The sequence below is a fragment of the Pezoporus flaviventris genome, unplaced genomic scaffold, assembly GCF_033815535.1.
Source record: "Pezoporus flaviventris isolate CSIRO_AGI_PZ_B2104156 unplaced genomic scaffold, CSIRO_AGI_Pfla_v1 ptg000063l, whole genome shotgun sequence".
NCBI classification, from domain to species: Eukaryota; Metazoa; Chordata; class Aves; order Psittaciformes; family Psittacidae; genus Pezoporus; species Pezoporus flaviventris.
Window position 1 is genome coordinate 11,603,638 of NW_026892611.1, and position 15,128 is coordinate 11,618,765.

Here is a 15,128-nt window from a genome sequence, read left to right on the forward strand (position 1 = left end):
ACCCTGCCCCAGCAGTGACATCTGTCCTGTCTCCAATTAGAGAGGAGGAGGAGAGCTGGACTTACTTGGTGCAGCAGAGGTCTGGTAGCAGAAGGCAGCAATGAGAATGGCAAGGGCAGCCACAGAGACCTTCATGTCAGATGCGAAGTGGTGGCTGGAGCTGAAGCAGGCAAGTGGAGCTTGTCAGCCTCTTCTCTGTCTGATGCTGAAACAGTCAGCAGCTCCTCAATTTATGGAGTGAGGAGGTCCATGCAGCGGCTTGCGTAGGCACGGTGGAATTTCCACTAGAGGAGAGGCTGCTTGTGGTGCAAGTCTCATGGTGGAACAAAGCAGTAGCCTCAGCCCCAGAAGGGTGAAGCTACCCCCTTGATTCAGTGCCTTCCCAGTAACACAGGATATGAAACAATTACCACTGCTATTTGTGCCGCTTTCATGCATGTTCCTTAGTAAGAAGTTCCCCTATGGAGGTTCCTGCATTTGCCAACAGGCTGCTGTTACCCAACCTGCCCAAGCAGCTTGGAGGTGAGAGTGCATCCTTCCAAGGGCTGAAGAGTATGAATGAGATGAGGCCCGTTAGGGAGAAAGGGGCTGAGGTGTCCTCTGCTGTGGACTGTTTCCCTCCCACATCTGCACAGCCCATGCTGCCCCAGTAGCAGGAGATTGGAGCTGTCACCAGTGGGGTCCATGACCTGTCTGTGCTTCACATAGTTTGAAGGGACTCAGGGCATGTCCTGCTGCCATGGCAGCACTGCAGGCACCAGCACGGATGGAGGTACGCATGAAATAAGACTTCCAGAAGCTGAAGCACCAGGGATTGTTCACTGGAAAGGAGCTACCAGCCTAAACACAGACTACTGTGGAGGTCTACGAAACTCCTCCCTGTCCCTAAGGAGGAGAGGGAAGGCCTGGCAGGGACACGACGGATGCTCTGGGAAGAGCTGAGGGCTGTCCAGCTGTGAGGAGATGTTCCTAAGAAAACATCTCTTCTCAACAGGAAGCAGATGCATTTCTTGGACATGTCTCCATGTCACCATTTTCAACGCTCCCAGCCATCCAGTAAATAATTCTGTAGTTTCCAAATATCACTCCAGGGCTGCATGGTGTGCACAGCCCGCCACCAGCCATGGCAGGCTAGCTCCATACAGGTGACCTGCTCTGTTCTGTGTAGGCAGAGGAGTCTGGAGGAGAACACAGTCCTGGACTTGCACAGGAGAAGTGCCAGAGGTGGCCCGTCTTCAAAGAGAAGGGACCCCTTCCATAGAGCAGCTTGCTCCAAGCCCCTGTGTCCAACCTGGCCTTGAACACTGCCAGGGATGGGGCAGCCACAGCTTCTCTGGGCACCCTGTGCCAGCGCCTCAGCACCCTCACAGGGAAGAGCTTCTGCCTAAGAGCTCATCTCAGTCTGCCCTCTTAAATCTTTTCAGGAACCATGGTCAACCTGTGTCTACCCTTGCCCTGCCAGCAGCCCTCAGTGCTTGTGGTCAGCAGGACAGGCCATCTGAGGTGGTCTGGATGATATTGCATCGATTTACATAGAGGAATATGATGAAGCTTTTCTGCAAACCGCCAAAAATATCCCAGGAGAAAGTGCTAAGTAAAGCAAATGCCCAAAATAAATTGGGTGATAGCAGAAATTGGGAAATTCTTGATCTTGAATGAAAGGGGAACCCTGCAAAAAACGGTGAAACTGGCTGATGTAAGTTGCTATTGATAGCTGTGTTTAATGACAAGGAGTCAAGATTCAGAAAAGGAAGTGCTTAGAATTGTCCTGAGTTCAGAAACTGCATCTAGGCCAAGCTCCACTTCCCCCTGCAGCAGTGTCTGGGCCATCCTGCTCTGAGTGTTGGCACTGGTGACTTTCCATCAATGCACGGAAATTTTGCCCCCACCATTCTCGACATTTCTGGAGAAATGTTGGAATTCTGTAGATGATGTCATGTCCCAGAACTGGCTCCAGTGGTACCTGTCCTGTGGCAGTGGCTGGAAAGCACAGGTCCACACTGTGCAGGGTGAAGGGGGGTGCGTGGCCATCATGACAGGGTGTGAGCGGTGCTGGGCACTGCTGGCCATGCTGCACGGGAGACCCCTTTGTGTCCCTGAAATCACGTCACGCCAGGAAGATGTTTGTGGCCGATAAGAAAATGTTATCCTGTTGAAGGTTTAATCTGTCTCCAGCAAGGGCTTTTTCCGAAAAACAAATAAAACAACCATAAAACATGAGTGAGCTTTAAGGTCTCTTCCAACCCAAACCAGCCTGAGATTCCATGATTCTATGAGAAAAGCCTCCTTGCTTGCTCTGCTAGGATAAAAAAGAAAATCAGTTTATAAATCAGCCCAGTGGGGCTTGTTTGCTAGTCATAAGCAAGCAAAAAGGAAAAGAAGCCAGGCAGAACTAAATTGCTTTCCCTGCCGTTGCTGCTCCTGGAGCCCAGCTCTCCAGGAGGCTTGAGTGGGCTGGCTGTGGGTGGCCTCCAGAGCACAGGGTGAGTGGCTGCACCCCACGGGTGTTTCGGGGATGTTCGAGAATCTCGACTTTCCCTGATCACAGAGGGGGCTGAGACCAGGGTTGTTGGCCTTTAACTTGTGTCAGGGCCATTGCCACAGCTGGGGACTTCCCTGTGCATGGCCCTTGGAGCTCCTGAAGACCCTGTGCCCACCAGCAGCAGTGTGCTGGCAGGGACATGCCAGGTGTCAGTCCCCCCCCAGCCCTGAGGGGAGGCACAAGCTTTCCAGCGAGGTGTGAGCTTTCCATATGCCGTGGTCATGCACGGAGCCCGGCAGTGGTGCTCAGATGTTTACCAGCCTCATGGTTTATTTTGGGCTTGCTGCAAGGCTGCAAACCACTTCCCATGTGTGGGGGCTGTTTGTAGGTTAGGGCGCTCTGCAGGTCCTGCTCCCCGTGATGTTGAGGGTTTTGCTACCCCAGATGGGCTTGTGCTCTTTAAAAGGGCCATTGTCTGGCTGCCTGGGCCAGCTCTGGCTCTGCCTGGCACAAGCATTCCCTGAGGCAGAAGGGAGGGCTCAAGGAGTTCTGCCATAACCCCACAGCCTCCCTGTGCGGCCTCCTGCATCCCTCTGGACTGTTCGTGGACGTGCAGCCACGGGAGGGACTTGCTGTAGATGGTTTGCTGGTGAGAGCAGGGAGAAAGAGGGGATCTCGGCTCTGTCTGGGATCACCTTTGCCCCAGGCTGCGAGTGGAGGGACAAGGCTGCAGTCCCCAGGGCACCCTATGCCCCAGAGCTCCCATCCGCTTGTGGGCTTATGGGCAAGAGGAGAAAATGGCCAGCAGGAGTGACTGGAATGGGGTAATAGCCCTTTACAGGGTCCAAGGTCCTTCTGATGGTGCTACAGTGCCAGGCTGGGATGGTGCAGCAATCATGGGTGAGTGGAGGCTTCTCCATCAGCCTGGGCAGAGCCCTCACCATTGCAGTAGCAAACTGCCCTGCTTCCCCCTGCCCTGGGGTATGTGCCTTGTGGCTCTTGGAGAGAGCAGGATTTGGGGTGGGGGGGGGGAGGTTGAAGGAGCCCTAGAGCCTCTGGGCTAATCCTTGTCACCATCTATCACAGGGGACAAAGACTCAACACCCACTACAACATCATTCCCTAAAGTCTTCCTGTTTGAATAATTTAAGCTTTCTTTTTCTACCCTGCTTGCACCAAAACAAATCTCATGCCCCAGTCTGGGTGAGGCTAACATGATAAAAATGGCTCATTTCCAGGAGTAATAAAGGAAGCTTGACAGTGATCGGCTTGCCCAGACTGTGGGAACTGTGACAGCAGAGGGCTCTGGGATTTGACAGAGAAGCAAAAAGCAGCGTACAGAAGCAGAAAGATGAAAGCAGAAGCTGGCCTCAGAGGCTGTTGAGGGTGCCTTGCTCTGGGAGTCCCATGGCCGGGGAGAGGTGCCCCCCTGCCAGAAGGCTCCTCAGCATTGCAGGGGAAACAACATCACAGCTGACAAAAGGCAGTTTTGTCAGCACTAAACAGTCTGTGCCGATGACACAACCAAGCAACTGCAGCTGCAGCAGCTCCTTGCAGATGCTCCTCCAGCTCTGTCAGATTCATTAGCAGTAAATGACGTCTCCTTTCCTTCCATTGACCATCTCAGGGCTGCCAGATGGAGGATGGAGCTGCCTGATGCAGATCACACTGCACGCCCCATCACACCTCCCCTCCACACCAGTGCTTCGTGTGCTGCTGGCCCTGTGGTTGCTCCTCGCAGGCGGCAGGCTGGGGAGCAGAAGTTGTGAAGTTCCCATGAGCAAAGCCACCCCTGGCTGGTGTTAGCCACAAAGCTGTCGTTCTGCAGCCACAAACCTTCTCACCCGGCAATGCATCTTGCATTTGTTCCCTGTGCACATGCTAGCACAGAGGAACATGAAACTGCCACTGTTGGTTTCTGCATGATTAATTTCCATGGCAAGAAGCCACAATTTGGTTTTGCTTGGCAGCAGTTCACCAAGAGCTGGAGGCACTTCTTGTTCCGTCATACACCTCTGTCCAGAGCTGCTCAGACGAACCCAGGAAAGCAGAGTTGGTTCTGCCAGGGCTTGCTACGAATCCAACAGAACTCAACACTTCTCCCCATACCTGTGTCAGGACTCAGAGAGTCTATGGCCCCAATAAAAGCACACGCTCAGCCACTCTCGTGATGTCTCTGCCCATTTGCATGGCGAGCTGGTGGCCTGCCACAGCCAACAGCACCAGTGTCCTGGGGTGTAACACAGCGTAAGACCATGCAGGGAAGCAGGAGTGCAGAAGAGATCCTCCCAGGGAGGGTAAGCATGGGGAGGACCAGAGCATCACTTGTCTCAGGGGCTTTGGACCTTCCTTCTGTCCCTGCCAGAGACAAGCCACTTGGTGAAGGTTGGTGACTCCACTGCTCTCACTTGCTGCTCCACGGTAGCTGAGCTGCGGTTTTGTACTTCTAGAGAGGAAAATGCAGGTCCAGGAGCTCACCCGCAGGCCTTGGCATCCTCTCTGCAGTGGAGGGGGGCTTCGACTCCAGCTGCATCCGCAGGGTGTTGCAGGATGTTGGGAAGCCCCAGGTCACCCTCTCCCTGATTTGCCCTGCTTCCTAGGTTGGAGCTGTCCTGATCTGGTGACCTGCTGAGGCTTGAAAGTCTCTCCCATGCCAGGCAGGTTCTCCACCATTTGTTTCTCACTTTTTTAGCCAGATAATCCATCTTGTACTCAAGGAAACTTTTGGAGGGCTTGGTTCAGGCTGGCAAAATATCTCAGGTGTGGGAAACCTCCTCTTGCAGTGAACTCCATGTTCCTCTGGGGACTGAGGTTGAGGTGGCAAAAGACCTTCTTGCCTGAAAAGACCCTCCAAAGCAAAGTGAGACCCTGTCATTTAGTTGCTTTATGGAGGCCTGTGACTGTTAAGGTGACTATGAGTAGTCAGATGCCTCACCAGCCTGGTGAGCCTGTGAAGATGAGATGTCTGGCAAGATGGATGAGGGTAGAGAGGTAAGGGGATGTTGATTGTTTTGACAGTAGTAAGGCTCCCATAGCATCTACATTGGCAAACTGATAAAGTATCACAGAATCCCAGACTGTTTTGAGTGGAAGGGACCTTAAACCTCATCCAGTCCCAACCCCTGCCACGGGCACGGACCCCTTCCACTAGAGCAGCTTGCTCCAAGCCCTTGTGTCCAACCTGGCCTTGAACACTGCCAGGGATGGGGCAGCCACAGCTTCTCTGGGCACCCTGTGCCAGCGCCTCAGCACCCTCACAGGGAAGAGCTTCTGCCTAAGAGCTCATCTCAGTCTCCCCTCTGGCAGGTTCAAGCCATTCCCCTTGGCCTGTCCCTACAGGCCCTTGTCCAAAGCTCCTCTCCAGGTTTCTTGCAGGCTGTGATCCAAGAGTTCTCTGATCCAAGTGCAGATTAGATAAATGGGAGTGAGAGGGGCTGAGAACTGGATGAACAGCTGGGCTTGGAGGGCTGTGATAAATGGTACATAGTCCAGCTGGAGGCTATTTGCCAGTGGGCAGCTCCAGGGATCAGTACTGGGGCCAGTACTCTTTAATATCTAAATGATCTGGATGTTGGGAGAAAGTGCCCCCTCACCAAATTTGCAGGTGATGCAAAGCTGGAAGGAGTGGCTGGCGCACTAGAGGAACATGCTGCTGCCCAGAGGGACCTTGTCAGGCTGGAGAAAAAAAATCATGAAGCTCAACAAAGTCCTGTCCCTGGTGCGGGATGCTCCTATGCACCAGCATGTGTTGGTGCTGACTAGCCGGAAAACAGTTTGACGTAACAGGACCCAGGAGTCCTGGTGGACACCAAATTAGACAGGAGCACAACTTGCCCTTGCCACAGAGAAGGCCAACAGGCTCCTGGGGTGCATTAGGAGCATTGCCAGCACAACAAGGGATGTGATTCTTCCCCTCTGCTCAGCACTGGTGAAGCTGCTCTTAGAGTGCTGGGTCCAGTTCTGGGCTCCCCAGCATAAGAGACATATGGACATATTGGAGAGAGTTCAGCAAAAGGCCACGGAAATTACTAAGGGACAGGAGCATCTCTCCTAGGAGGAAGGCTGTGAGAGCTGGGATTGTTCATCCCGGACAGCAGAGAGCTCCGGGAGATCTCATCAACATGTGTGTGGGAAGCAAAGAGGCAGAGCTCAACTCTTCTCAGTAGCGTGCAGTGACAGGACAAGAGGCAACAAGAAATTCTGTTTAAACACCAGAAAAAACTTTATTACTGAACACTGAAACAGTTTGCCCAGAGAGGCTGTGGAGTCCTGCAGATACTCAAAGCCCATTGGGACATGGTCCTGGGCAGCCTTCCCACTAACCCTGCTTGGAGCAGGGGCTGGACTGGCCGATCATCAGGGTGCCTCCAGCCCCAGCTCCTCACTGCTCCTCATTAAGCCCAGCACTGCAGGATGGGTAGGGGCAAAGCGCCTGCAGTCCTGCCACCTCTCAGCTCCATGTGCTGCAGTTTGACAGCCTTTGATAAGCACCCGACACAAAGAGCATGAGCACGTTTCGAAGCCTGCCCCTCTGGGGACATTTTTCCAGAGTTGCATAATCCTAGGCAAGCATTGTGTCTTTCTGCTATAACAGACTCACAGGGAAAAACCCTCCTTCCGATCAGATAAACAGTGCCATGCCACTTGGCACATTTTAGTTTCCTTTTGATTTCACAGAACAGAAAATGAACACTGAGTCAGAGCTCAGCAGACTTGGATCCAATGTGAACCAGATCCCATTCTTTATGATTTTTCTTTTTTTTTTTTTTTTTAAACCTGATTCCATTTGTCTGTTTCACTTTCGTGACATCCTTTCTCGTCATCCTGGAATTTCCACTTGGGATTCTGCCAGCTACCTCCAGAACTCCCTAATAAAAAGGGGCTGAATCCAGCTGCTGCAGTCTGAGCCTCATCTGCCAGAGCTTCTGGTCCTGCTCTGAGTGCCCTCACCTAAGGGAAGATGAAGGTCGCTGCAGCTGTTTTTGCTCTTCTCCTCATTGCAGCTTCTTGCTCCCAGACTTTCTCTGGTCCAGGTGAGTCCTGCTTTTTCATTTGTGAAGAACAGATCTGAGGTTTTGGTTTCATTCTCCATGGAGCTCCCCTGGCAGATGACTGGGAATTTTTCAGCATATGTACCAGTCTCCACTCTGCACTGAGCTCAGCTGCATGTAGGAACCCCAGAATTAGAAAATCATCCATCCATCCATCCATCCATCCATCCATCCATCCATCCATCCATCCATCTATTCATCCACACATCTGTTCATCCATCTGTTCTGGACTCAGGGTACTGGTTCCTGGTTGTAGTCTGGAGACTTCAGTCTCTGCCCTGGGGCTGGAAGAGGTGGAGAAATGAAGTTCGGAGAAATGAAGTTCTGAGCAATGACTGCATGGGAATCTCCCCCAGTACTCAACAGTACTGTTCCTGGCATTGGACCAGATGATCCCCAATGTCCATTTCAATTTTAATTATTCTCTAATTCCTCACTCCCTTCCCTACCAGCACAGCTCTATGAGCCGATGAGCTGGCTGTTCCTGATGCACAGCCCAGCACATGCTCACATCGTCTCTCCTTGCCTCTTGCAGTTGGATCCGATGTCCCAATCTGCTGCTTTTCCTACACAGCACACAAGCTCCCACATAGGCGCATCCTGCGGTATTACAGCACCAGCACCAGCTGCATGCTGCCAGCCATCGTGTAAGTACCAGTGTTGACTCCTGGGTGTGGAAAAGCCGGGGCAGCGCAGGAACAGTCCCTATGGAGTGTGCGTGTGGGAGTGACCAGGGCAGCTGTGGGCACAGGGGTCTGTAGGAACAGAGCACGGTGAGGGGAACCCCAAGGGGAAAGGGCTTGGACAGTGACTGCCAGGGATGCACAAGGATGTTACTGCAGGAGCTGAGGAGGCAGTGTAGGAAAAGGGATGAAATGGGGGAAATCATAGAATCACAGACTGGCTTGGGTTGGAAGGGACTTTAAATCTCACCTAGTTCCACCCTGCCAGAGGCAGGGACACCTTCCACTAGAGCAGCTTGCTCCAAGCCCCTGTGTCCAACCTGGCCTTGAACACTGCCAGGGATGGGGCAGCCAGAGCTTCTCTGGGCACCCTGTGCCAGCGCCTCAGCACCCTCACAGGGTAGAACTTCTACCTTAAATCACAGTGTAGTGGTTTACATCCAGCTGGCAACCCAGAACCATGCAGATGCTCTCTCACTCCCCCTGCTTCCTCCCCCAACTCCCTGAGGGATGGGCAGGAGAATGGAAAGAATGTGACTCCCACGGGTTGAGATAAGAGCAGTCCAGTAGCTAAGGTATAACACAAACCACTGCTGCTACCACCAGTAATAATAATGATAAGGGAAATAACAAGGGAAGAGAATACAACCGCTCACCACCTGCCGACTGATACCCAGCACGACCGAGCAGTGATCCCACCCTTCTGGGTAACTGCCCCCAGTTTATATAGTGGGCATGATGTGCTGTGGTATGGAATACCTCTTTGCCTAGTTTGGGTCAGGTGTCCTGCCTCTGCTTCCTCCCGGCTTCCCCTCCTCCCTGGCAGAGCATGAGGCTCAGACTAAACATTACTGAGCAGTAACTAAAACCATCAGTGTTACCACCGAAAGTCAAAACCACAGCACTGCGCCAGATACTAAGAAGGAGAAAAAAATGACTGCTACTGCTGAGCCCAGGACACAGAGACAGCCATTGGTTTCAGCATCAGTTTAGGGCATGTGGGAGAACCTCTTGCAGTGCCCCAAAGCTGGGATCCGGGATCTCCCAGGTGCAAGTTTGAGCTGAGATCTAATGTCTCATCCCTCTTCCACAGGTTCATCACAAAGAAAGGCCACCAGGTCTGTGCCAATCCCAGTCATACCTGGGTTCAAGCTTACCTGAAAAACTTGAACTGAGCAAAGCAAGATGGCAAGCATAGCTGCTGTCATGCAGGAGCTTCATTTTCCTGAGCTCCTGTGATGGAGCAGGACACTGGGGCAACAGAAGCTGCTGAGCCCATGTCACCTGCAGGCTACTACAGGGAACCACTGGAAGGGCACCACAAGACACCTTGTGTTGGGGTGCTGCTGCTTGCCCTTGGCCTGAGTTTGCAACCTCATCCATCTGCCCTGACCCCTCTGCCTGTGGCCTGGAATGGGCCGTGGGACTGCACCTCTGTTGTAACATTTTAAGTTATTTAAGAAATTGTCATATTGGATAGGCAGTACTTTCTTCTGTGGGTAATGATGCTATTTATGGGATAGTGGCAGGGAGGGTATTTGAGTGAGGGTGGCTCAGAGTCTCAGCATTGGATGATGAGTGGCCCTGGCTTATATGTATGAAATCATGATTCTGGAGAATAAAGAATTTAGACAAACCCTCTGTTTTTTTCCTTTTATATGCCTCTGTGTGGTGCTCACCAGCAGAGAGACAGAACCTCACCCTAAGCCTGTCTGCGCATTCTATATGGCATGTGATGATGGGAAATGGTTTGAGGCAAAACCATGAAGTTTCCATACTGCAGACACATGAACATCCTCTGACATCTTGTTCCCCACCACATACACCCCAGCCTCCCACATCCTATACAGAATTAGACATGTTTCTATGCACCGATGAGCCTCTTACATACATGAACATGCTGTACACACACCACAGGCATGTCCCATATGCTTGCATCAGTGTTCCCCAGCAAAGAGCCCACAGGCACCCACATACACACTGTCCTGCCCAGCCCAGCAGTGCTGCCAGGAGAGGGGCAGGGACCCCAGCTTTCTTTCTGACCGTCTCGATGGTGGTTGTTCCTGTAAAACAAAGGGAAGGGGTCAGCTATGCTGCAGGAGTAAAACAGCCACAGCAAACCTGCTGCAGACATTCCCAGGACACAGCTTTGCATGGGAACACGAATGGAAGGGAGCAGGTCCAAAGGGTAAAAGCACAGTGCTGAGCACAGCTTTCCCATTGCAAACGTGTTCAGCACTCCTGTGATTCTGCAGATTGAGAAGACATCCCCCAACAGCACGGTCACCTGAAGCTCGCCTGGCCTTGCAGCCATCCTTTTCTCCTCCTAATGCAAACAAAAACCTTTCTCTTATTGCTTCTTTTTTTCCCGGTAGCTATAGATCAGACTTGGCCACACTGAGGCTGGGAAAGCACTTGCATGTTGTCTTGTGATTTCCCTCTAGTCTTGCCTTTTCCAGGATGGAAAGCTGGCTGCAGGCAGGAGGGCTTACAGTGCACCTGATGAGTTTGCCTTCACAGCAAAGGGCAAACCCAGCCCAGGGCCCAGTGCTGTGTCCCAGGAGGTGATGCAGGTGAAGGGCCACCACGTGGAGAACCCCTGTTCCACGGAGATGGCTCTGCTGGGAGGGTGCTTTGGGAAGACACACTGACAACCCTGCAGGGTCCCAGCAGAAAAGGTCAGGTCATGCCCAAGCAGGGACAAGATGGGTCAGCGTACCTGGAAACATCTTGTACTGCTCCGTGGCCGGGGCTTACCATCCTGGGGCAGAGACTGAGACCTGCAGAGAGCCGTATCCTGAGCGGGCTTCTCCACTGTGCTGTGAAACACGGGAGCAGCCACTGCTGCTGCGTGGTGGGGTGGGTGGGCAGGAGGTGCTGCCCACGGGTGGACAGCAGGGAGCCCAGGAACAGGGTGCAGGGGGTCTCCTCTACCCCAAGAACGTCCCATTCTCTCCATGCCTGCTGCGCACTCCGTTGCTGTTTGGGCTGAGAAACCCAGTTTGATGCTGAGGAGGAACTGCAGGAACTGAAAACAGTCCCTGATCTGGGGTTCCGTGCACTGCGAGGGGACTGGGACGGGTGTCATGGTGGATGGGAGCGCTGCAGGGGTCTGAGGCGTGTCTGAGTCCCCAGGTGCAGGGACAGCCCGGAGAAGCTGGAACACTCAGCACTGCTGCTGGCTCTTCGGGCAGTCCCTGGCCAGGAGCCCAGGCACACGTGGGAATTTTCTTCTCCAGCCTTTCTGGTTTCAGTTTCCATCCTGAAGCTCCGGGATCAGCAGCCAAGCCAGCCTGCCCTAGAGGCCCTGCTCCCCCTGTCCCAGACCCACCTCCCCTGGCATAAGCCCACCAGTGCTTCCTTTTGGAACCAACCCTGGGACTTGTTGGGGTGTTATCTGGGATTGGCCATCACCCTGTCCTGGCAGGGAGAGATGCTTTCCAGGTGTTAGGAGGTGGTTGGGAAGGACCTGCCCATGCTGAAGCTGGGATGGGAGCAGAGGGAGGAGGAGAGGCTGCAGCTGCCCCAGCCCAGCTGAGGAAATGCTCCCAGGCGAGGTGCTTGGTGCACAGCAGAGAAATACCCAGGAGGTGCCTGCCCCAGGAGACACCAACCACATGCTCTGCAGTGGCCGCTTGGGTCTGCGGTCCTTGGTCCTTCTCCCTGCCTGCCGGAGCCAGCAGCAAGTTGAGGCAGAGCCAGGATTCTGACCCAGGGCCCGTCTCTGGTTTCCCAGAGCTTGGCCAGCTCCCTTCACACAAGACAACGGTCAAAAAAGGATATTCCCCAGCCTTGTAGTGACCACAAAGGTTTCCTGGTCCTCCCCACTTCCGAGCTTCGCCACCAGGAAGAAACACCAGGTCTGTGCTGACCCTGATGCCATCTGGGTGAAGGCATTTGTGAACGTTCTGGGGATACTGAGATGGCCACCCCCACCTGGTCCCCAGTGCTCCAGCTCTGGCCCCCAGCACATTCTGCTCCTCTTGCAAAGGAATGATTTTGGTGTCGTGAACTGCTCACTTCTCTCTTTACAGTCCTGTGGCCCCAAGGAACGCCAGCCCCATCAGCCCGCCTCACCCAGCTTGACCCCTCGATGACAAGCTTGTGCCTCAGTTTCCCAGTTGCAAGTGAGGGATAGCAATGCTTAAAGGCTTTCTGAGAAGTGCTCAAGCAGCCACTGTATGAAAGCAAGCCAACATGAGTACTGCTTGATTATTCTCATGTTTGGGAAGACCTGGCTGATTTTATATCCCTTCCCTGCTTCCCCTGAGGTCCAGGCTATATCCCGTGGTCCCTCTTGTCTCCTGCTCTGCCAGAGCTGCTTTGCAGGGTTGCAAACCAGAACCTTGTACCTCTTTTCTCCTGCTGAGCTACCTGCCCAGCCTGCAGAGCAGTTAGGCTCCTTTGAGAGCTACTTCGGGGTATTTCAGGTGTGCCGTTAATTGGTGATTGTCACCCTTTTAAAAGCAAGCCATAGGCTGATAAAGTGCTTTTGGTTTTGCAGTGCAAAAGATCTTTTATGCTTTTTCAAACCAAATTTGGGTTTCCTTCCCAAACCAGCTGAAGAACAGCAGATCATTGGTGCCTGTCTTTTTCAGCAAAACACTGACAAGAGTGTACCCAGAGCTGGGCACAGCTCAGGCTGCATCCCCAGAAGAGCCTGTGCTGGGTATGTGGTTCTGGCTCTCCTTTGAGCAGCGATGCTGCTGTATCCCCACCCTCTGACTTCCAGACATCCCCTTGCCAAATTCACAGTGGCAAATCCAGTGAGTCCAGCTCCACCAGCCCCTGGTCTTGGCTGCTGATAATATGGGGGGGGGGGGGGGGGGGGGGGAAGGGCTGGGGGAGAGTTCTGGGTCCGCAGGAGCATGGAGGCTGGGAGGCAACAGCCCCGGAGGTGCTGGTGTGGTGCTGGGGCTGCTGCTGCTGCTGTGGTGCTGGGAGCAGAGATGTGGTGCAGAAGGGAAAGTTTTCAGGGATAAGGTGGCTGAGGTTTTGCCTCTCTCAAAATGGTTGTAGTGGGGTCCTATTACCCCTTTTCCCCAGGCAGGAGGGGATCATCATCTTCCAGAGCTGACACACAGAGAGAAAAACATCTTTATTCTTTGGCACCAGCAGGAGACATTTTGAAATGAGGCTGAACAATGTGGTTCCACAATAAGCATCCTGTAAGTAACAAGCATACCATTTCCTCTGCCAGGGAGACAGATCTTGCTCACAGCATCTACCCTACCATAGCAAAGTTCAGCCAGCTGACTTGAAAGTCAGCCTAGGTTTACATGACAGCACTCACACTTACTTTCAACTGACCACTTCCCACAGATAGCTCTAGGGATAAACCCCCCTTCCATTCTAGCAGTGGAGGCATGAGGAAGAGACAGTTTAACCACATTACACAGCAGGCTATGCAAGATGGGTCTGCAAGGCCAGAAGGTCGCCAGCATCACAGCTGCCCATAAGGGTGTCTAAATTATTATGGGTAAATGGCACCTTTGCAAGACAGGAGGAACTTAAGGGGCCCCAAGATGGCTCCACAGGTCCTGGTATTCAGCAGCAGCATTTCTAGGTCTGTGCCAAGACTCTGCTGGATTGGGTTGCAGGACTTCTTCGAGGCAGAGACCTCTCAGCTCCCAGCGCTCACTGCAGCTCCAGGGTGTCCACATATTCCTTCACCCACCTGGCATCAGGGTTAGCACAGACCTCCCGGTCCTTCCTGGTGACGAACCTGTCAGGTGAAGCAGGGAAGTTTTATAGCCCTGGAGGGGCAATGGGACAAGAGGGCCTTGGGTCACCCCCTTCCCTTACTCCAGGTATGGTTCCTCACATCACTGTGACCTAGGCACCACTGGATCTGAAGCAAAGATCCCAAAGGCTGGCAGAACCTTTTCCCAGAGCCCAGAGCAGGAGCTGGTACGTACACGACTGCTGGCTGTGAGCACTTGCTGCTGGTGTAGAAATAATCCTTCACATGACTCTGGGGCAGCTTTCGTGAGGTGTAGCTGAAGCAGCACACAGTTGTGTCAGCCCCAACTGGAAGAGATCAGGAAAGCCAGCATGAGTCTCCCACTTAATAAACTGCACGTCCACCAGCTGAGAGCATGGGCAGCAGTCCCCTTAAATCAGCTCTGGAGCCCACTTCCTTTCTTGTTTCCTCAGAAAGCCAGCAAAGAACTGCTGTGAACACCAAAGCTTAATTAAAGTAATTGCTAGGATTGTGTGTAAAATGCCTTGCACTCACTTCCAATGATAAAAATCCTTTCAGTCCCCCTGGGACCACTCATAAAGCCCGACAACAAAATCAGGGGAGATGAAACCTGAAAACTTCAACACTTAGTAGTAAAATTCATCCCTAAGATAAAAGGATGTTAGAAAGGAGGACAAGCCCCAGGAGAGCAGGAGAAACTATTCACACAGGTTTCCAGCCTCTGCAGCTAACTTTTTCCAGTTCTGCTTCGAAATTACTGCCAGCCATAGCAAAAACCCACCCCAAGAGAGCAGAAGGAGATGCTGCAGGTACTCACTTGGAGCAGGAGAGGCCTGAGAAAAGAGAGAAGCAACGAGGATGATGGAGAGGCTCACTGCAGAGATGTTCATTATGGACACAGATGAGCTGCAAGGGCAGATACAGGACCAGAAAGATTCCCCCTGTATTTGATGTGAGGTGCTGGCTCAGTCCCTGCTTTTCATATAGTGACAGTGGCCAGCTCCATCAGTCAGATTTCAAGACAAGCACTTGGAATTTCCAAAGCATAAAAGAGCTGATGTCATGGCACCTTTGCCTCAAAAATGCAGAAAAAAAAAAGGAAGCAGCAAGTCTAGGATATGCAAAAATAGCCTTTGTGTGAGGTGAGCTAAGCCTGAGCTAACTGGCACCCCCAAGAAGGCTGCCCTGACCGTGACAGGATATGAAAC

The 15,128-nt window shown here is 52.8% G+C and overlaps 3 protein-coding genes across 4 annotated transcripts in view; 1 reads left to right on the plus strand and 2 right to left on the minus strand.

The window, feature by feature from the left end:
- Positions 1 to 15,128, minus strand: part of LOC133278139 (C-C motif chemokine 4 homolog) — a 60,343-nt gene that overhangs the window by 1,074 nt on the left and 44,141 nt on the right. Inside the window, exon 2 of one of the 2 annotated variants that reach the window (XM_061470642.1) lies at positions 66 to 176. In XM_061470642.1, coding sequence (XP_061326626.1) covers positions 66 to 135 — 70 coding nt within the window. In that variant the 5' untranslated portion in view covers positions 136 to 176. Of the gene's footprint in view, positions 1 to 65; positions 449 to 15,128 lie in introns of those variants that run through there. The other variant, XM_061470641.1, reaches the window with a different exon arrangement.
- LOC133278141 (C-C motif chemokine 4-like) lies at positions 7,255 to 9,574 on the plus strand. The gene is made up of 3 exons (XM_061470644.1): positions 7,255 to 7,515; positions 8,069 to 8,180; positions 9,310 to 9,574. Exons 1-3 carry the CDS (start codon positions 7,443 to 7,445, stop codon positions 9,389 to 9,391), a joined length of 267 nt encoding a protein of 88 aa, XP_061326628.1. The 5' UTR covers positions 7,255 to 7,442; the 3' UTR covers positions 9,392 to 9,574.
- On the minus strand, positions 13,299 to 15,028 carry LOC133278140 (C-C motif chemokine 5-like). The gene is made up of 3 exons (XM_061470643.1): positions 14,738 to 15,028; positions 14,135 to 14,246; positions 13,299 to 13,941 (listed from the first exon to the last, which is right to left on the minus strand). Exons 1-3 carry the CDS (start codon positions 14,808 to 14,810, stop codon positions 13,854 to 13,856), a joined length of 273 nt encoding a protein of 90 aa, XP_061326627.1. The 5' UTR covers positions 14,811 to 15,028; the 3' UTR covers positions 13,299 to 13,853.